The sequence below is a fragment of the Opisthorchis viverrini genome (genome assembly GCF_000715545.1).
Source record: "Opisthorchis viverrini unplaced genomic scaffold opera_v5_227, whole genome shotgun sequence".
NCBI classification, from domain to species: domain Eukaryota; kingdom Metazoa; phylum Platyhelminthes; class Trematoda; order Opisthorchiida; family Opisthorchiidae; genus Opisthorchis; species Opisthorchis viverrini.
This window is the reverse complement of record NW_008751884.1, coordinates 658,168-681,578: the sequence shown is the minus strand read 5'-3', so window position 1 is coordinate 681,578 and position 23,411 is coordinate 658,168. Positions and strand designations below refer to the sequence as shown.

General features: G+C 41.7%; 1 protein-coding gene across 1 annotated transcript in view; it reads right to left on the bottom strand.

Moving 5' to 3' along the window:
* Positions 1–1,136: 1,136 nt before the first annotated feature.
* The window catches only part of T265_08610 (hypothetical protein), a gene marked incomplete at both ends in the record, with an annotated part of 30,066 nt that continues 7,791 nt past the window's right edge, over positions 1,137–23,411 (bottom strand). Inside the window, 3 exons of the mRNA XM_009174465.1 lie at positions 1,137–1,187; positions 11,681–11,771; positions 18,958–19,133. Of these exons, the coding sequence (XP_009172729.1) occupies positions 1,137–1,187; positions 11,681–11,771; positions 18,958–19,133 (318 nt within the window). The remainder of the gene's footprint in view (positions 1,188–11,680; positions 11,772–18,957; positions 19,134–23,411) is intronic.

Genomic DNA, 23,411 nt, shown 5'->3' with positions numbered 1-23,411 from the left:
GTGGCTTGTTCTTGCTGGTGCTGTTGTTTGGATGTCTTCTTTTTCAAGCTTCTCTTGATAAAATTCATTAGATTTCCATTGCCCTGGAGTACTTTGAATAGATGGTTTTCTTCCTTCTTCCGTACTTCTGTGGTGATGCAATGTGTTTCCGCCGTCCTGAACAGGGTCTGGACGCAGCTCTCTTTGTGGTTTACTAGATGATTGCTGTTGTGGTTCGATATTTGATCCAAATGTATCTCGTTCCGGTATACACAGGTCTCCAGAGTCCTATCCACCTTCCTGCTCACAAAAATGTCCAAGAATGTTAGTCGGTTGTTCCTCTCCAGTTCGATCTTAAACTTGGTATTTTCAAACGTGATTTTGAGCAGTTCATGTGCGTTGTGTACTGAATCTCGTTTCATGATAACAAAGATGACGTCTACGTAGCGGATCCATGGCAGTGGATTGATGATCGTGATCAAAGGTCAGCCCCGGCTGACAGCACATATATTAACATACACGCAACACTACTCAGCGCACAACCACCGACACATCGCTACGCACCACCATGCCCCCAACAACGTACTGACCATGTCACCTCGATTGGTGATGAAGCGTTTGCAATCAAATTGCCAAGCTCAGCGAACAAACACGCACCCAAAAAATTTAGATGAAGTGAAGTGACTTCATGTTTTCGGAAAGAAGACAAAGACAAGCGGAACTTAAGTGACACGGTATGTGTAGTGCGTTTCCTCGAGCTAACTATGCTTTGGTGATCACTGATTCTTCAGTAACCACTTTATATAAACGCTTCGCTGTGTATCACTGTCCTTATTTACTGAAAGCTTTTCGGCAACCCGCTACCAGTCTAATCCTTCTTGAGGCCTACTGGTCAGGTACAGTTCCCGATTTGCCGTAAAACGTGTGTTCTAATTGGACCCGAATGTGGAATTTGCGGAATATATTCACTTTTCCATGAATCTAGATTTAGCGACAGACTCAACCGAACCGCAGCAAAATATTTCATTCACGATTTTATCAATTGGATGGGCGGCGAAAAGACCACCTTATGCTCCAATGGATATCTGGTATATTTTCTTGACGGTACGCTACCAAGTTAGCGTGAAAATGCTTTTATTTCACGACTGCCGTGAAATTTAGGCACAGTTGGAACACAAAGGTGACGGAAACTGGAAGACTCCACCTAACTGAAGGGCCACAAAAAGGACGAAAACAATAGTGGATTGTCGAACAGTTTTCGGCTAACTTACCGGCAGTGATCCCCCAAGAAAAAATATACTAAGCTGTCCCGAACATCGTACCAGGTAAAGCATGAAGTGGCACATTCAAATGAATAATAACATAAACGGGAGATTCATTTGGGTAACGGTATCGGTAACGAGGCATCAGGGTTGAAGACTGATGTTATGCTGTTGATGACCATGATGATTCTCTGTTTGAAAACAAATCGGTGTGTAAATGAATGTGTTTTGTGAATTGACCCAAGTCTGCTTGTATAGGAGGCACTTGAAGACAGTAAGAAAGGATCACCGACGACAAAACTATTTCCACGTGCTACTGTCATCAACCAGAGATATAAATCCAACTAGAGTTGCTACTTTGAATCAGAAGCCGGTTAGCCGGATGCCGAAAAAATAGGAAATTGCATCACAATGACAGGTGGAAAACACTAACTTACAGATGGTGCATGAGTGGATTACTTTTCGTTCTACCAAATGCTGCATCCGAAGGTCGATACTGAGTGCAAAGAAAAACTACGTTGCTTTTAGACGGATATTTAGCGGGGAACAAAACTGAAGGTTTTATTGTTCCGGTTACCTTGAAATATGCGTAAATATGACGGTGATTAAGTTCTATGATATAACGTTAGGTGCTCGCTAAATTTTTTACTACACTATGACTAAAATAAGATCCGCGTCAGCTCCTTTAAACGAAAAGGGTAACCAAATAGTCCAAGTACTGTACCTTTTGAACGCCTCTCTGTCCAGTGTCAAGGACGTCATTCGTCGTTTAAGAGGTTGACTGCTTCTTGGACCTTGAAGGTTTGTCAGGTTGTCCACAAATTTGCTCAAACGAGGGTCATCCAACGAGATTCCCGCTTTGGTAATCAGCTGATAAAGTGATATAGAAGCATTGGAAAATGACTGAGGCTATCTTTACGGGCTGCGTACTGACAAAATGGATAGAACTGAGTCGCACAACGAACTATAAGCTGACAAACGACGCACGTATACATGGTAAGTACAGATCTTGTTTTGAAAAATGAACTACCTCAGTGAAAAGGCAGTAAAACGACGACTATTGATCGCTTTTTTCCAAAATCTGTAAGGCAGTTATTTTGGAGCTACTGGGCTATTTAGGTTAGAAAAAGGTGGCACCGATAAACATGCGAATTTGTTCAACTGCCTTATAACCAACCAACGAAGTAACGGGGAGATCACCAGTATGAAGATCACTTCTTCAGTGTGACAAGACAATTGGCCGCTGTGAAAAGTTGTTGAGTGTCCCCTCTTTGAGTTGGTATTCCTTATAGGTTTATCCTGAGTACATTTTTGAGAGTGACACAGGGCCTCCTTGTTTCAATCGTTAGTACAGTTGTCACTAGAAATGAACACATGATCATTAGAGTAATAGGAACTCAGTGACCATAGTTTAGCCTGTTACGTAAACCGAACATCTGCTGTTTATGAGTGAATCTAACACCAGTTTTCTGAGAAGGTCTTTAAACTAGAATCAGAAAGTGAACCCCTACTGTGAAGACTGTTAGTAAATACGGAACACATCTTTATGATGCCCATTGTCGAGGATTTTCGAGTGAGAAACAATAATAAAGAGAGTAAATATTACCCAATTGGCGAAGCTACCGTAAGCGCTATGAGGTGATGTGTGACATACCGAAGGTGAGCAATCGCACAAATGTTAGGGTTAAGACAATAGTATTTGAAAATTTAATTCTGAACATTTCGCCATGTGCATTTGTGGATTCAGCTAACCACAACTTATTTGCAATTTCAGGCCCGTCAATCCCAGTAGTGGCGTGATATTTTACCGGTATCAGCTGAATCACTCAGTTATGATATTTTTCAACTCACTGTGCTGCACAGAGGCCACTTCGTGTTTCATTTGGTACGATATTCGAGATATCGCAGTATCTTTTCCGAAAACTTTTCAGATGACTGACTTTGCCTTTCTTGGAGCTTATCAGGTAGGTGTATTTCCCGAGTTTCCATCAACCTCAGGTTCCACTTGAATCCAACTTGGACTGATTTCGACAAGTGAACTCAACTGCGGCATATTCAGTTGGAGAATGTCATAGATGAGAGATTCAGCTGAGTCCCCCGTGTAAACCAAACTGATCTGAAAGTGAGTGTATTTGTTGTCTATTCACCAGCCTAGGTGGGGTAGAAAATAGGGGTCTTCATCTTATTTACCTCACGGCAATTTTTCTGTTTTTTCTCTCCTGTCGTGTGCCATGAAAAATTGTGCAGAAAACTAAACTTGGCAGATAAATTTTCCTCACTGCAATGATCGTTCCAATTTTGTGTGGTATTAGAACAGGTAGACATTCAGCGTTTTACGCAGGAAGTGCAGATCCATACCCCGTAATATGTATGTCTCCTCACTGCAATGATCGTTCCCATTTTGTGTGGTATTAGAACAGGTAGACGTTCAGCGTTTTACGCAGGAGGTGCAGATCCATACCCCGTAATATGTATGTGTTCCTTCTGTTTCAATCACAGGTATTTGGCCACTTGATCTATCACTTTTTTCTGCACCTTATAAGTGATATATATGTATATGGATTGTTCATCTGTAACACCTTTCCGATGCCTAGCTACCATGCGATCCGAAGTAAGTACGAGGGCTGGGAAACCCTCAGTTCCCTCGGGCCTAGGCAGGCAAACCGAGAGGCAGAGGTCGGGTTCAAATCACGGACCTTCAGGCCAGCAAATTCGTAATCTAACCACTTGAGTCATCTCGCCCCATATACATATAATCCTGTCCCACCAGAGCTCCATGCTGCCGCATGTCACAGCACTCAAACAGCAGGCTTCAACAGGTTAGAATACGTAAAACAAGTACAATAAGACTCTGTATCACATCGCCTTATCCTAATATGATATGCTGGTTCTTGATGGGAGATGATGATGTACTTTGACCGCACCGCATTATGCAACACTTATCCATACACATACTGGTTAATTTTTCTTCAACTGAACTTCATTACTCCTGAGGACTTCGAGAAAACTTCGGTAAATACCCGTGCGTCGCTTCGCAACGATTGCACAATAGACAGTAACAACACATTACCACAAACGTGCGCGTAACTGTTTACTTTGTATGCTAAGTGACTGAGGTTCAAACTCAAATGGTGGAGAGCAGCTCGACTCCCGTGCCCTCCAAACGAAAGATGTATAAGTGAAATACCGTTGCGGTCGAATTATTCGCTGAGCCTGACAAAAGTTTCATCAACAGTGCAGCTGTCGTCAGTTGTTGTGAAGAGGGTGGAGCGCAATGGTGTTTCATAGCCATGTAGGCCTTTTATGATCTTGGTTTTCTAACTAATCTGATTAGGCACGACACCCTTCTTACTACCTTCGAACGTACAAGTCTGGTAGATGTCAAATTCACTCCTAAGAACATGTCAAGAGCATGCCACACTAGTTTCACATTGTCCTCAACAACATATCGTGGGAGCTGAACGCTGAACATCAATCAGAGACCGAATAGATTAGTAGCTCGTTCGGTTACATAGCCAAATCGAGAGAGATCACTAATAAAAAAAGCTGCATATACCTTTCGACGCTGCCGTGTCACTCAGACCTGTAGATCTACAAAATCACTTCATAGGTTAGTAGCTCGTTCGGTTACATAGCAAAATCGAGAGAGATCACTAATAAAGAAAGCTGCATATACCTTTTGACGCTGCCGTGTCGCTCAGACCTGTAGATCTACAAAATCACTTCGCCTGGTATTGGGAATGTCCGTTTGACTGTCGATTGGACACAACTGCTTGAGTAACCCCTCCCATTACCGTTTTGGTACAAACATCCAGGGCGCGGGTGACTGGCCTAGGAAAAAATCTATGTAGAGGCTGTAAGTGGAAATGCACACTCTGAACGCGGTACACGGTAAAGTAGATACGGGCATGTGACCAAACGCATGACCAGACACGTGGTTAGGGTAAGCTACAGAACTAGTCGTCAGCGAGGACAGTAGGAACCGAAACGGTTGCATGTGTGCAACGACATCCCATCGGGTGTGTGGCATACTCGTTCAAATAAACATCTTGAAGACCGAGTGAATAGAATACCAATCTTGTGTTGATTGGGAACCCAAGAAAATCGTGCTGAAACGTCTTGGCATCAGAATTTGATATTAAATAACTTATTCTGATGTTTGTGGGACGACTTGGTTCCTTGATGAATACCCCTGGAGAGTTATCGAAAAGATTAAGTTCGAAAGTACCATCCAGTCTCTGAAGCACGTTCCTTTCACTATTATATCAACACTTCGGGTGTCTCTTAAAAATCATAGACTCGTCAGACATGTAGGAAGGTAAAACAGAGGCCGGTCTTTATTCGACACATTCAGTTGAATAGCATCAAAAGCAAGAGATTCTGTTGGATTTTCTGTGAGCACCAAAGTAATTTGCAAGCGAGTGTATTTGGCCACTGGTGTTCTATCTTATGTTCGAGTACAAGGTAATTTGAACACGACCCGGGAAGAAGGGCCCAACAAGGGCAAAACCGACCGTTGGCTGTCGAGGAACTGTTAATAACCTTGTGAGTAGGGTATCATAAAGAACACATGACGAATATAGTACCAAATGGAACATGAAGCGGTCAAACTAACGATTCAACTAAGAATCATATCAATGTAAGTTTAGAAGTGGGTGCATTTTGCCAAATGTTTAAGCTGTTATCCGTTAAGCTTGGCTTGGTGAAAATATTCCTATCAAATAATTTACAGCTGGTACACTCAACCGTAGTTCAAATGGATTCATTCAAATAGAAGAACATCAGGATTTTACGCACGTCGGCGGATCTGACCTACCTACGGTATACGGTACTCTGATAAACTGTACGTCTGGTTCGATTGACTGAAAACGTTCTGCAATGCTAACCTTAGCTACCGTCCAGGTTATGCAACATGACGACTAATGGAGAGGTCAGTTCTGACTATACTAAGGAAATTCCAGGAGTTCAGGTGGACGGGGACACGAACAAAAATACATTGAACGCGGCATGTTTGCAGTTAACTTATGCAGGATGCGAATCAACAAACTACAGTTTCGTGCTTAGAATGAGTTGTCCATTGGCCGTCAAACAAACTACTTTTTGGCGAAGCTGATTGTTCGGAACTTAGTAAAACACGCCTAAGTTTATGGCTGTACTAAATTTAAACAAATAAGTACCAGTATCTGGTACTGAAAAAAGTATGGCGGAGATGAAAGTGACAACAATGTACTGATGATGCCGATTGACAATTAAACATTTGAAAGCGAGTGACCTAGCCTACGAAACATCTTAATTTTCGTGAGATACGCAATTTTAATGAGCTCTAATAAGAATGAAACAGCTATTCAACATTTCTCGACTTTCCAGCAGGATTAGGCTTCACTGATAGGACGAAAACTCAATTGAAAGCAACACAAGGTCCATGAACTTGACTTCATTAGTGGCACTAGGATTCTATCGTGCTGATTATTCAGCAATAGTTTCCCATTTTTTCAACGGGCACTTCAAGTTCCGCGCATATTAACTACTTATTGTAACCAGGCCAAGGGCAAATTAGGAAAGTTTTGATCAACTGCACCAAAATTATCTTAATATAGATTATTACCTTACTACACGAGTATATCAACCAAATGGAAATATCCCTATCTCGAAAAAGCTTCTGACTACGACCAGTTCACCATGGAATCGAGCCCTTCGAACTGAAAATACTACAATTTCGCTTCCAAAATCGGTCAGATTAGCTCCGTATAGAGGCGTCATAAGAGTTCTCTAGGTCACTAGACCAGATTCAAAGGTTAACCGTAGTGTTGAATCGTCGTTGTCACGGGCATGCCTGTAGTAATGACATGCCAAATCAGCCATCCATGCACGCCTGGATTCGTAATAGTTTGACCTGCACTTGGGCTTGGGGTCAGTACAAAGTTCCATAACTGGGAGCATGATGAACTTAAACTACAATTCAAACGTTCAACGGATTGGGTTCCCAATGATTCTTCTATGGGTTTAGCTGGATGATATTTAAGTCTCGCATTGATTGTGGCCTAGATAATACAGTATGTTGGTTTGCTCTGTTGCACCATAATATCGCAGTACTCCACAGGCAAAGATGTTAAAAATACGGTACACTCAACCTCGCCCCGTAGTACAGAAACTAGAGGTTTACTTCAGGCGTCGACCTAATGAATTAGTTTTGACCGTCTTCCCATTTTCAAAAACTCAGACAAAAATTTCTCCGGCAAAATTGAAATAAACCTTAGAAACAGTAGATTTGTTACAATAGAAAATCCAAGGATACTCAGTTTATCAATTAGTTTCCAAAATCTGCTTCCAGAGAGGGTAGATGCCCAACCGATAGTGTAATGATAAGCAGAAGACTAAAGACTTTAGCAGTTTTCTCTGCTTGTATAGCAGTTCGGTCAAGAACCGTTGCCTAATCTGTGTACTGAGAGTGTTTGACTGTTCATTGAAAAGCGATTTTGATATGAAATCAATAGCGATGAACCTCGACTGATAACTCCAAACAATGAAAGACTAAACTGTTGTTAGTCTGTGAAAGTTTCCAACCTCAACAGCAGTCCGTTTATGACGGTGTGATGTGGAACTTGGAAGTTGGATTTTGAAAGCAGGAATCTAGAGTGAGGAACGGATAATAAAACTGTCGGTGAATTTTTGTTCCCATAGTTTGTAACCGAAGGTAGTACTTAATCACCCCAACTGAATGAGACAGAACACTTCACCTGGCTAACTGACAAGTGTTATCGATCAAACTAGGGTCTTGCCGAGTTGCAATCAGTTAGGAGGCACTGATCGACCCAATTTTCAGAAGGACAAAACGTGAAGACAAAAGCGTTTAGAATCAAAGATGGTGAGCATTATTCTGTTGTACTGATCGACCCAATTTTCAGAAGGACAAAACGTGAAAGACAAAAGGTTTAGAATCAAAGATGGTGAGCATTATTCTGTTGTACTATTGCGTCGATAAAATAATATGGGGAGGGTACCAAAACTTAAAGTTGGTTGACGGTGACTGATAAGCGGATAGTCACCCCAGTTGGTTAAATTAATTGTATGATTTATTCCATTCGAAAGTTTTCAAACCAAGAGGGCTTTTACAGGTTTGCTAGATTGGTGGAATTTACGAAGGTCACTGTCCAGAGTAAGGGTGAAAAATGAGTTGAAAACCTACTGCCTACAAGTTAAAGGTGACAGAGTAGGCACCTAAAAAAGTCTTGTGTTGAATGACACTGAGGTTATGAACGGGTTAGTTGGTTGAGTCTTGAGAATAAGTAAACCAATAACCCCACCTATTTTCGAACCTCATGAAAAAAACTTTAACAGAGTCGCTTGAGACAAGTGGATATACGTGATCAAAACCGAAAATGCTGAGTTTCTCATTGATACGGGGAACTCGCATTGCGTGCGGAGTAGTTTCCAGTCGTTTCTGCGGTTGCCACCTAATGTGTTTTTCCTAGCATCAATCATAGAATACTGTCGAAAAGCGTGGACCATACATCAATGAGAAAAAACATGAGCCAAGGAGACAGCTAACAGTGATTGAATACATAGGTTAGCAGGTGAACGATAAGTCCATAGAGGGCAATTATACCAGCTTCACCACATATCGAGGACAACTAAGACACAACTAGTGTTGTCTTTTGAAAGCGCTGCTTGTTGCGGGAGTTCTAAGGAATCGAATTTTCCAGATAGCAAAGGAAGAAAGTACAACGAAAGCACAACTTTTGACACCTCAGCCAGAAAGATGACATTCTACCGGCACCATGTACCACTTACGTCTGTCATCTTTGCCCTTTCCGTTGGACAGATTTCACAAAATTGTGAGCGCTTTTCGCTTACGCAAGAAGATGGAGAAGGCCCTAATGTGATCGAGATTTCCTAGTGTTCACTGCTACTTCCTATCTTTAGAATGGTTTTTAAATTTTTGTTGTTTTATTCGGACACCTAGTTGACGTGAGAATTATGTATCGGCACGTCACCGAGCACTGGTCGATGGAATTTTTACAGATATCCTGTCGTTTTGACCAACTGTTCGATAGAAACCGCGCGATTATCTGCAATATCACAATCAAAACAGTCGTAACAGGGAAATTTACTGGAAGGATAAAAGGACTCTGTCAGGTATTCATAAAATAACGGAATTAGGTCCAGTAACGAGCGGATACATCAGAGCGTGATGGAAATTGGCCAATAGGTAGTGCCTGTAGCACTTCATAGAATGAGACAGGCATGAAAGGTAGTGAGTCCGAGAGAAATGTGTCTGTCTCGCTCACAGATTTGTTAAAACAAAGAGCAAGGTACGGAAAAAGTAATCGATACGTCCTTTTGCAATGTCAAAACATCCATAAGTCATTCTTGCACAGATGGGAATCAGAGTACTTTATGACTTGCATTGGTTCTCATGACAGCTTTGATTTCCTAGGCTGAACACGTGAAACTCGTGAAATGCAGAGAAGAGAGAGCCTTATGAATCAAAAGGATAGAACTGAAATAACTTTTTCCTGTGCTTCCCTTTGGTCCGATGACTACTCGTCAACTACCGGGGTGGAGCTCAAGCATTCCTAAAAAGGATGTACACTGTGCTTCATTAGATAAGGAATGTAACCCATGGAATATGATCAGCTCACCAAATAAGAAGCAGCAGAAAATTTCGGATGAGTAGAAGTGTTTGCTTCCTCATTGAGAAGCGTCTGGCTCAATACTACCCGGAAGAAGTATGCTATCATTTTATTATATCAGTCTTACCGTACTAGATATGTTCTGTCACGAACATACTGGAGCTTATCGTGGTGTGACGGTTTGCGCACATCAGTGACCCGTCATGCTTACTGCAGGGTATCCCCGCGACACCCGAGGTCTCTCATACAAGGATGGTCAATGGTTACAGGTATGACAAACACAGCCAACTGATCCTCCAAGTAGGGTTTGGAAGGCACATACACCACTCAAACAAGCAATGAACAAATGATATCACATATCACATTGCATAATTCAAAAACTTTGGACTGTTACAATATTCCAGCTTTATATTAGTGACTCTAACTAACAATGGTTTCCACCTGTGAAAGGGATCATCAGCGATCGGACCCATCTAGAACCCTGGACGCTGAACATGGAATCGCCTACGTCATCGGAGGTTTATGACTGCATATGTACTCTCAAGCGCCACTGGGCTTATGGTCCGGGTGACCTCTCGTTCGCATTGTTCAAATATAGAGATAAAGTCCTCAGTAAGCGCTTGTCTGATGTGTTTGCTTGTATTTTGGAAAAAGAGTCGGTCCTGGACAACTGGGGCGAATTGGTGATAGTGCCCATTTTTAAAAAGGGGACTGGTGGTGAGTGTGGCAACCACAGGGGGATCAACTTTACCCCAGTCATTACGAGAATTTTTGCGTCACTGGTGCTTCGTCGCATTACGGTGGCTCATGAGATACTGACTCGAGAGCATCAAGCGGGATTCCGGGCTGGCAGGGGTTGCGTTGACCTAACCTTCGCACTCCGTTAGGTGCTAAAACAACGCCATACGTATAAGGTACCCACAATTCTAGTATTCCTGGATTTCCAAGGCGCATTCGACTCGGTTGACCTGTCCGTTCTTCTTGACACGCTTGCCCACCAAGATATATCCCGGAAGTTTATGAACATAATAAGCTCATTGTGTTCCCAGAATTCTGGATTGCGGGCTCACCAAAAGCTTCCGTACACAAAGCAATATCCATCAGGAATACCCATTTTCTCCATTTCTATTTAACTTCGTGATCGATAGAATCACAAGACGAATGCTGAAATATTTTCAAAACCCTGGTGTTCAAATAGCCTGTGACGAAAGCCTTGTACATCTGGAATATGCAGACGACATCACTCTTATCTCCGAAGAGAAGGTGCAGGTGTATTTGGATGAACTGACCAAAGTCATCCCGTCCTCTGGTATGCACTTTTCACCCACAAAGCTTCACAAGACAATGAGAAATCAAATCGCGGGACTTTCTGTGTATTGTCTGGGCATAATTTTCTTATTAAGGGGATATGTTGACACTGTAAAAATCCTTTCTTTCTTTCATTCGCTGCTTGGGTGGAACTGTTTAATACAGAGGTGTACTGCTTTTTTAGCACTTATACAAGCGAACTATTGAAAGTTGTGTTCTTGAAATGAGTACTAAGCCATGGACGTAAATTCCTATATGAAGTATTCTGGTTGGGCCGTAAACCAGGTCACATCGCACAATAAAATGTCCACCAGCAACCAGCTAGAACATCACTTCCAAACAAAATGGTACAATGCTATCCGCACTTGTCAAAAGGTTTTTGCAAGATCCAACTCCATGTCTCAAAGGCACGTTCCACGCTTCAGCAGTTTCAAGAAACAGTTTGGATGTGGAATAATTGTTAAGTGTTTAAAAATAAAGATGACGTAGTTCACTTACATCTAGTAAATCATTGGCATCCACCGTATCACAATCTGCCTGCCTGAGTGAGTCGAATAGAGAATCGATAATTGTGGCGTGAGAGGTGCCTCTGAAATACAAAACAGTGATTCTTCAATGATCACAACCTACAGATATTTACAAACAGAATTGGCAGCTAAAAATGCACATGTGCTACAGATACATCAGTTTGTAACAGTTTGGAACTAAGCACTGTTGGGTTAGGTAGTCTTTTTTATCCACGACCGCCTGATTAGCGAAGGCTTTGCATAATTGAGGGAGTCGATGTATAACTTTACCTAAACCACCACTTGAAGAAGCTTATTAAACAAGTGAATTCACGACCAGGCATGTTTTTCTAGCTCACGTGGCAGTCGATAGCGGCAAATATAGTATGTCTCCGTTGCTAAATGAATACGCACGCTTTAATCTAATAGAAACAGTTGAAACCGTAGCTTCTTTCGTTTTCAGGGTCTAAGTAATACCAGCTTTAGGGTACAATGTTCGTAACAGATTACAACTAAGGAGGAACTTCACAATTTTGTGTAAATTTGTCCTATAAATTCAGTTTATTCAACTTTTACGCACAACTTTCCTGTCTTCCGAATGGTTAGACTGAGGTGTCATGAACTCCAAGAAATATCGATTTTCGTGTCTTTCGTGAACCCACCGCAAAAGTCGTGCAGAGAATAAGCTAAATGGGGTGCTTTATAGTGGTAAAAAATAAGCCAGATAACTTAGAACTCACCGGTATAAAATTGAACTTCAGAATAGAAAATCAAAATGTATGAGACGGAGTCAAATGTGCTTTCAACGTGTAGCCGGTCATAGGTTACAATATTACCTAACACATACAGTGGGTTCAAAAGCCATTTCTCCATTGTCCAAGCAGCATCTCCGTTAGATTTCTCTAATATAACCATCAAAGTGCCACTGCTAATTACCCACTTTACCTCAGTAAAGTCAATAATCTAATAAAGAGCGATGGCATCGGGATAAATGTGGTTTTTGAACCACCCATACTGGGTTGGTTCTCAACACGCCGTTTGGGAGAGACCTCACTCCTTTTGGCGATTCAAAACATGCTTTATCAGCCTTGATTTAGTGTGTGATCCCATAACAAACACGCAGAATATCTGAACACCCTGCTTTACCGTGACAGTAACTCTTATGAGGAATACCACACTTAAAATGTGTACACATTATGTTGTTTGCGCATTTCAGAAGACAAAGGGCGGTAAACAGGAAGAGACTCTTGTAAACTCCCCAGGAATATAACCCATCTAAAAAGGTTTTATCTCCAGCAGGATTACTTTACGAATGCAACAGCATCCCTTTTCCTTCATTCGTATGGAGCCTATCAGCATTCGAGCAAAGAATACATATTTGGTTTTGTTCTACCAAACTTACAAGCTTCTCGAGTTTCCATAAATTCGGCCTTCTAATAATAAGTAGGAGAATTTAAAACTACTCAAATAGATCTTCAAACTTATATACAGTACGTACGCAGTGACATGTCTTGCAAGCTTTGGTGAAGCGAAAGAATATCAATATGGGAAGACTACAAATTTCGGGGACGATAAACTCTCATGATATGGGAACCGAGGACGGAAGAGCTTTTAGAACCGTGTGGGCCGGTCTTCAATGAAAACATGAAACGCAGCAGATAAATAATTTACATTCACCTTCATCGTTTGTGAACAGCTCTCTAATTGTCATTTACCATAAAAAGATAAACACTAAGCATGTAAACGTGGCGATCGACGAAGCTCGTTCTTCAGGATAAATATTGGACTTCAGTCAAACCTACAAGCTTTAAGTAGCTAAATGAATAGCGGGATGTAAGAAGGCCAGTAATTGACTGTCAGCTCGGTTTATTTCACTCCACGTAACCAGAAACTGATTTGAGCCTAAATGCTCAGCGCAAAATATGAAACTGTTTCACAAATTCAAATAGAAAGATTGTTCCAGTCAAACAGCTAGTTAAATGCATGTGACGAAAACTCTTCTGGAATGATGGCAAACTGCAAAGTCGCCTTGACCTATAGACATCATGAAACTGTACGCTTGGTTTTGCAAAAATACCGGTTGATGAAACTATAAAATTATACAGTGTGGTTAAGAAAAGCCCTACCAACTCTGGACGGCGAGCCAAAGAGATCCACTAAAATGTGTTGTCAGTGACAAGTTTAACAAAAGGTAGTCATCGAAAAGAGAAAGTTAAAAGCGTTCACCTAACCAATCTCAAATGGAAGCCTTTGCATACTTGGGATTTTCCGGACTGGATCACAGCCTTCCCACAAACCTAAGTGAAACTCCAGGTCAGTTGTGAGGATGGACGACCAATAGACCAGCTATTTACAGTAGTACGATTGCTCTGGATCGAAGAGAAGTTATCTCTCGCATCTTTTCGTTGCTAAAACTAGAGCGCCTCCTCTCGAGGATTAAGTATGACCTCTGCTAACACAAAAACGGCACTCCGTGTTTCCCCTCATATTGTCTAATTTAGCTTTGAATAACCAAATCATTTCCCAATAATTGTGCACCATGCATTCTGTGGTGTCGCACACTTCTTCCCCCAGATCGTCAATTGCCTAATTAGGCGCCACATCGGAGCAGAAAGAAAGCTTCATTGATGAAATTTTCACCAACAAGTACCAGAATAATTATCTGATTCCTCTTATCCAGTGATGCTCTTTTTAAGTGGCTACAAGAGAATTCCAAGAACGAAAAACCATCGATTATACGTCTGACAACCGAAGTTGATGGATTTTGGTTTCTTATAAGGAACTTAAGATGTGAGCCCTTCTGAGACCTTCAAGGGTAATTCACCAGAATCCCCATTATCCAGTCAGAAGAACAAAATATGACATCTTCTGCAGGCGGTTTCTTCAGAGAGGAATTTTTTTTACAGGAAACACTGCGTTGTACACAACTAAGATGGTGGTTCAACTTCGTGGTTGTGGTTGGTGCACGGCGATTTACAATAAACCAGTTACAGAAAAGTTCAGGCTTTAGATTGTTTAATCTGGTATCTATGAACATGCATATGCTATTCATTGAGGAAAGTGATGTCTTAGCAAAAATTCATAACGACTTGGTGAAGTTGTAGAAGTTTGGGAAGCTGCAACAACAACTACCTTGTTTACCTTGGCAAAGAAACGCTCTCATATATCTCAAAAATTACCAGTATAATCTATAAATTTGAGCAAACCCGTATATTTTTCTGCCTTCAAGCCACAGTATAAAGTTCTCTACTAGTCCTTCCTACCTTTTATCTTCTCCTCAACGAGTTGTCACCTTAATTTGGTCCGTTTGGTGGCTGCGGTTAGCAATAATCAGGCGATCAGCACGATAAATCAGGGAATAAACTCATCATCAAGTAATGTGTGGTAGTCAACGGTTCGTAGGCGATTTTGGAGAAATCGTTCCGCCAAAGTTACCTGTAAGGACTTGAGTACTGTTCGAACAGGAGTAATGATAGTTCGAGGGTGATTTCGCAGTTGTTTTTAGCCGAATTACTTGCAATTACTTGCAAGCTTTTCGTCATCAACGGAAAACACATAACCAGTGCGGCTTTGAATGAATGATTCCTCCCTACCTGCCTGAGTTTAGGCTTTTTAAAAAACTGAATAAACTGTAGCAGTAATCCGAAAGAATTGACTCTTCAAGTGCACGTTTGAGTGGCCAGATCAGTATACAAATTGCTGGGTTACAACATCAATGTTACCAGAGTAAGATTATACACTGTGGTTGCAGGTCACACGTAAAACTCCTACCCTGCCTTGTAAAACAAATCGACGCCCCACTCCCACCGTCTGTATTAGAGGGATCTCACGGTTAACTAAAAAGTGGAGCCGGACGCAGAGCATCTCAAGATATAGTCAAACATACAGAACCTCAAGGACAACCCCACAAGATGTGATAAACGGTATTCACGTGGAAATCGTGCTTAGAATTTTCACTAAACTGGTTAGGATGAAGTTTCGGCATATGAACTTATTTCATTAAACGGAAGGTTCAGGTTTGGTGAGTATTACGTATTACTAAATAAATATTGCTCACAATCGTAATTTAAAAACATCATTTTTTGCAAAAACAGAGGTACAGAACTGGAAAGCCACTGGCGGATGGTCATCAGTGTGAGTGTATTTCGCTTAAGCAAGGTATATAACCAAAAGGTTAAGTATCCGAACTAATAGCCGGGAAGTTGGGGGTGGAAAACACCTGGAGTTACGTGCTGATATTTCCCGACAAGGATGAAGCAGCCGTACAGTGTTTCTTGGCCTTTCATTCAAAAGAGTAAATCTGAACAAAAATTTCGAACCCTCATTCTATTAGATATTTTGTGAATGTGCTTCAAATTGATTTACCAATATCTTGAAGAAGAAACGTTTTCTGACCTAGGACGCACTGTCAAGATGTACCTAAGCTAAAGAAGCCAGACAGTAGGATAAAGCAATACAAGATTTCACTATTTTCCTGGTCCAACACTTCGCCACTCCCTTTAACCTTAGAATATATCTAACACATCGAGCTTACGCCTGCAGTTTCAATTTGGCTCTACTTAGCCAGTGCCGGATTATTGGTAAGACGCAGCACTGTAGGTGGACTGTTAAGTGGGTAAATTGTGAAGGGAGCTATGCATTGAAGGCAGTAGCTTGGATGCACGAGCACCATTGAGGGTGCGACTGGGCCATATCTGACAATGTCTCTAACCACTGATGTGGACCGTCTCGGGGTTCCCATCCAGTAAGACGGTTTTTTGTAATGGATGTCACACTTCGCTGCCAAGTCATTGTTTGACCGCCTCTGGCTCTCTTCCACCCTTCACATGGTTGGGCGAAAAGAGCCCTTCGAGGAAGTCGGTCGACTGGCATACGCAGCACGTGGTCAAGCCAGCGCAACCTGTGCAGTGTGATCAGTTCATCTATCGAGGGTGAGTTATTTCTCCCGAATACCATTAGACGTACTTCAAAATTGCTGATCCGGTGTTCCCACCAGATTCGGGCAATGGTCAAACACTGAAAGTCTTTTGACGTCCTCGGCGCGCAGCGGCCAGGTTTCTGATCCATATAGTAATATGGAGCGCACCGCAGCATTGTAAACCCGACCCTTGGCAGAGAGGCTGATGCAACGCCCACGTCGCAGGTGACGTAGGTTCGCAAAAGCTGCTCTGGCCTTCCCAATCTGTCTGCAAATAAAACCATCAAAATGACGCCAAATTCTCGTTTTATCAGGTTAAGCAAGTACAGGATATGCTTCGCGCGTTTGCCTTCCCCAAGAGGATGCACACTCCTTTAGAGGGGACAGTTCGGCACCTCGTGTAGAAGTCATCTGGATCGAGTACTATGACAGTAAATGCAGAAACCTGTTCCACAAAAATACCGTCCAATGGATCGTTTGGCCAACATCAGGATAACATTTCCAGAAACCACACAGTAGTGGTAACATGCTTGTTTTACAACATATTAAATTAGAACTACTCTACGTAACACTGAGAACCGCGTCCCTCATTGACAGCCTATCAGTCCTCAGTCCTCTTATTGAGATACTCGTTTTCGGCTATCAATGAGGAGTATCCACTTCTAATAGCTAAGAAGGAGCTAACGAACCTAACGGTAATTTTCTGTTCTCAGTCCCCATTTGTGCAAACCAGCACTGAAGTGATCAACTGGTCAAAGGCAAACAAAAGCGGATCAATTAGGTACACCACACCAAAATGGGGCCAAGAATTCCAAAAATTGCACTACCGTATGGAAGACAATGAAGTGCTTATTGGAAAAATTCGCCACTTCTCTCTTGTTACCAACAACACAGCAACCGCGAGATCATAGCGTATATAAAATGGACCTATGGTAGTAGAAGATAATCATAAAATGGTAGTCGTTCGGCTATAAATCTCACTCCTTTTCCAGTTGTCAAGCCACTTTAAGCAACCGTAAGGGATGAGACACTGCCAATATTTGAGCCAGTTTTCGTCCCTTTCTTTCATCTAAACGTTTGTTTTGTTCCTTTGGAGCTTACTAAGTTTTACCAGCAAGTTTAGCGACACTGTACTTTAAGTCCTAGCAGAATCACTAAACAACTAATGCAGTTTTGGGACGATGCAAGCGTAGGGTTGTGGGAGCATGCGTGAACACCCGTAAAAGACTACAATATCTAGTATCCTGGTCAATCTGTATGCGTGCACTTACTTGCACCTGCATTATTAAACACTATGCTTGCTGATTTCGAACCCGTTGTAACACACCATCAGTGAATTTGCTCCGCCCCAACGTGTCTGAGTAGTGTAAAGCAGCTCTAAGTCCCTACGTGTGTCACGCAGTTCCCTTCACTCCCACGCAAATCGATTAATGTTAGGACATTTCGTAGAGCGCATGCGATTTTTCCCATTGGTAAAAATAAAAAGTATCATTACTTACAAGCAGATGCAATCAAAAAATCAAAATACAGATGAGGTGATCGTCAATTAAAGTAGGCTTTGAGTAGATGAGAGTGAAAAATCTGTTAAATGCCAAATGGAATCATGGGCTTCCTGAATAGGTAAGCAAAGTGCTGTTAGTATGACTGGATGGAATATATTGAGCAAAACTGCTGTGGTTGGTCTTCGGTGATATAGGCATGCTTTTAACATACAAGATGCAACTTCGCCAGGTTGGTACAGAAATGACTCAGAAGCGAATTAGCCTCGTGGAATTATTATGCGCTACGAAACTATTCTATTAAAGTTTCGCTGCGCCGAAGGACGAGCTTAGCGTATGGTTCAACCCAGAATCCATTCGTCACGGAACATGTCAAACTACTTTTACCTGTTAATGCAATATAATCTTCCATAATTATCCAAGAACAGTAAGTCAAGTGAATGCACAATTTTTAGAAAAAATTCTAGAATTGATACTACGTGGGAAGAGTACCACTCAAAATGAAATCACAGCATTCCCAATCGGGACAGTCAAGTCCGGAGTGAGAACTATTTGGAAGGGGGGAAATAGAGGCCACCAATCCAAACAAGTATTGAACGAGCATTATCTTCACTGGATTGTTGAAAGCATAGCTGGCTTTTCCATGGTCTTCTGTCGCTGACTAAAACTGTGGTCGCCAGAAGAATGTTACTTTGGTGTGTAGTTCATTTCTAAATGAATAAGTGAGTAAAAGCCTGTTACAAACGTCTAGTTTTTAACAGGGCGGCGGCTCCTCTACATAAGGTAATTTATGTGCTCATTAAAAACCGCACAAACGGGAACGGTTTCAACCAACGAGTAACTGGGTCTTACCTGGCATATTTCCTTGCGACCGGCGTATCGTTGGCAGCCTGACTAAGTAATCTTTGTGGTTGGCAGTGATGCAGTTTCACTGGACTTTGTGATATGTATAACGCGGATGATAGGTTTGGCCTAACATAGTTGTGAGTCAACCTGGTGCCGGCGAGTAGGGGTTTGTTGCTGGATTTCTGGATAAAAGATAGAAATAAACCAAAAACAGTCGCTCAGGAAAGGTGGATTTAAATGGACTTTTGACATTTGTGTATCATTAGTAAGCTTTGGGCTTATCACAACGTGTTCTTCATAGCTTCTACGCATTTGTCCTAGAGAAATACGGCCAACTGTTGAGTATTTAAGGCTACGGTTGCCCCTGAGCAAAAGGATGCCTCTTTGTTCCGTGAAGTCAACCGCTGCATTTATTGTGGCAGGTAATATAACAAGAAGTCAAATGTCTTCCTTACGTAACGCACTCTTTCTGCGATTCGTGGCTTTTTCGATCAGGAGGAATCTCTTGGATAGCTTCATCCCACAAACAATGTGGCACCTGTAGTTTTTCTCTTGTTAGGATGGAGTTTTGTAACAAATAAACAACCGCCAAATGTGTATGGTGATGCAAGCAAACAGTCCTCGTTCAACTGGATGCATGGCGTACTACAAAACGCTCGTTTCCCTTGAACGACCCCAAACAGTTGCAGTAACGGCGTTTTCCCAAAAGGATGTGATAATTCAAGCAGACTACATTTGTCGTAGTTGGCACTCCCTTTAAGTAGATTATAATGATGGTTTCCGAATGTTCTCATAAGCGTCAGACAGATTGCAAATGCTTTACTGCCAATTTACTACGCCTTGTTCCCTCTAACAGTCTTTAGTTGATCTAACAACAGAGGCAAGGTGTGAAAGGATTTAAGAGCAGTTAAAATTCTCAGATTCAAATATCCAAAACAGTGAAATTATGCAAGACCTTTTTTTGTTTGGGATAAAATCTGACGCCCGTAGTAAAGTGCTCATATATGTGTACGCCAGCCCCAAATTTGAATCTTCGCAAGGGTGTATGACATTCAATAGTAATCGTGTGAATAGAATCCTATTTGAGTAGAAACGCTTAATAAATGTCACATGCAATAATGAAGGATTCCGACTTATTAGTAATGTGTACTGGAATCAAATGGATATACCAACTTTGTGGTCCTTTGCAGAACTAGAAGAATACCGAAGGCCACCTTCATTATGGAATGAACTGGAAAACTAACCAGAACAGAAAGGCACATATGTAACACTGAATCTCGTAAATGTTGTGCGATCGACTGCCTTTACTTTAGGTGTTTTGGGATTTGTTTGACAAACTGGACCAAAAATTATTCTTTATAACCAGAGGTAAAAAAGGTTAGTTATAAGACGGAGAACAAAATTGGCTCCCGTTGGTCACTGGTTCATCACACTGGCAGTGACAGCTAAGGGAACAGGGCTTCATACGTTATTAAGAGTTGCTTGACTTTATGGTGATAATAAAACTACATTTGACTGAGTGGTGATCTTAAGAAGACGGGATAAATGATTTCACAACAGGTATACTCAGGATAAATGTCGTCACACTTCAGCTTAGAGAGTCGCATACCATACGTAGCCCTGGCTTCCTGCATCCAAGTTGGATTACTTGCTTTGACAGGGGACTCTTATACTTGATAAAATCTATCTGATGTCCACTGAAGGGTCGAGGTGTAGCTTTTCGCGAGCGCCTCACGGCACCAGGTGGAAGCACGCAAGATCAAAGGTCTTACGCTTTCATAAGGCTCCTTAACCAAGCTCCAAAAGCAGAGAACGTCCTCTTTTAAAAAAATGTTTTGGAGGTGGCCAAGCTGTCCAAAAATGATGCGTTGCTTATGACCAAGAACTGAGAAAATTTTCCACTGTTTCCGAAGGGTCTTATTGGACTATTTATAGTGATTGTTTGTCGCTCAGGTTTCATTTGCTCTGGTTTCGCTAGTTTACCGCATGATATGTTCAGTAATTTATATTATTTATTTTTTGCAGAGTAACAAGGTAGCCTTTATTAGGCCACAGCTGAAAACTGTTGAGGGATTTTTTGAACAGGTCCGACAAAGTAGCATCATGTGCACTATACCAGATTGTTAGGAAATCAAGTACTTTACGACATCTTTTACTAAAGATGTCCATTCTTACAATAGCATATCAAAACGGAGTTGAAGGCTGGTATGTTGAATTACTTGTTTGCTTTCAGCCTTTCTCTCCACATGAAGTTAATCTGGATGTTTATAGATTTCGTTGATGTATAATAATTCAGTGTCACATTCCGTAAAGTGGAGTTTCCAGCGAATTAAAAGTTTTATTGCTCCGAATACTATCCTATCTCAAATTTATCATTTTTCAGCAGGAAGAGACGTCACAATTATCAGCGAATTCGTCTTGAAATGTGTAGTGTTATTCTGTGGGATGTTTATCTCACTGGTAAAAAAGGTCGGACTTGCACGACAATCCGACTCCCCCAGCTAAACTGAATATTCCAATGTAGTCATTTTCTAGCGTCCTCTTTATTTTAGACTTAATGTAAAACAGCACAGATTCCCTGTAGGTCAGACAACAAACTGTCCTTTAAATATACTGGGATGTCGCTAGTAGTCTAAGGTTCTTGGAACGGGTGACTAAGGTTACTGATTAGAAATGACGTTGGTCCGTTTGGGTGGAGCGATAAGTTTCGACACCCCCGGTTATTAGTTAAGCGAGAACATCCCACTAGCGGAATTCGCTATACTGCAGTCATGCAGAAAAAATGCATAAGAATCCATATGCAGTTCCTTTTCGATTCAAATCAAACGCAGGTAAAGGAGAGATTGGGGGAAGAGCGAATCTCAGGTTTCCCAATTCAGGACAAGAGCAATCGAAATTCAGGGTTGGCATTAAATAAAAAATCTCCAGGTTAGGAATTTTGTCCCTTAACGGCTAACACATCCCGAAATCACATGTCAGAAAGTATAAAAATGTTGCTTTGCCACATTTTGGGCTTAACTATCCAGAATATGCACCTACTCATGGTCTTTAGTATAACCAACTAGGAAGAGATTAACCACTCAGTTCCATAAAATCTATTTGTACAACGGTAATCCTGCATGCTAGTCTGCTGCGTGTTCAGAATAATTTAACAAACGGTTTACCTCACGTTGAACGTCCAGGGATAACGCAAAGTTTACTCACCAACTCTTGTTAAGATGGGTAGTCTGTGTCTGTTTGGCGCGCAAACAAAGCACAATTGTCATTCACAGCCTCTTAGTCAAGTAGGACGAAAACGTCTAGATAGAAAGACTCAGGTCAGTCAAAAGATTTAGTACACCGGAGTGCATATTTAGGCTTTTTATCAGGATTAGACCAGTCCCTATACTATACTATACTATACTATAGGGTCTATACTATTGCAACCAACTCCAAATGCATCTGGGTTGTTCATATAGACTGCATTTAAAAGAAGTGTTATATTCACTTATAGTGCATCCACAGAAAGTAAGCTCCAAAGGTTCTAAAGCTTCCTTTTGGAACCAGTAGTTGGTGGATGGCTACCAACGTACTTTTTTGAAGTCAGAGAGCAATGAATGCTTTGGTTTTGCAACGGAAAAACGCGCCTAAAATTGGATTCACCGCTCTTAGTCATCATCACCATCGAGAGCATGACATCAGTGTTCAACACCGATGCAACGCTGGCGTACAACCATGATTTATTTGAAAGCCGTATGGCGAAGAAAAGAAATGGCGAGAAGGTTCAGGTGATTAGAGCGCGAATTTACTAACCGGAAGGTCCGTGGTTTTAACCCGACCTACGCGACTCAGCTTCCGCGATCTAGGCTTGGGCAACCTGACAGTATCCCAGCCCTTGTGCTTCCTTCGGGTGGCATGGAAGTTAGGCCCCGAAAGGATGTTACAGCTGAACGATTTCTAATTATCTCGTTACGGATTCACCGGCACCAACCCACACGATGTATGACTTCGAGAAAACGAATGTCGAACTTCTTTTCCACTGCTCAAACAAGCCAAATCTCACACCCATTCAAAAAACAGCCCGTAATTTAGCTTCATACACACGTCCCTTGAGATTCAGCGATACACCACTCTGACGCCGTAGGTGTCTCATATTAGCAAACACAACCCGGGCCTTGCAGAATATTGCATTAACCTCACCTGCCACACTACAGTCAGAACTTATACAACTTTCAAGATACATAAAACGCCCCACAACTTCCAGTACCTCTCCTTGGATTTTACGTGGCGTGCTCAGTGACTGCCCTTCCACAAGCGTGACTTTGTGGGTGCAAAGTTCATACCAAAGGACGGTGAACCTTTGATCAGTTCATTCAGAACATCTACGCCTTCTACTCCTACTAGATGAGAACGACGTCGTCTGCATATTTCATATCGACAAGGTTTTCGTCACAGGGTATTTGAACACCGGAAGTTCGGAG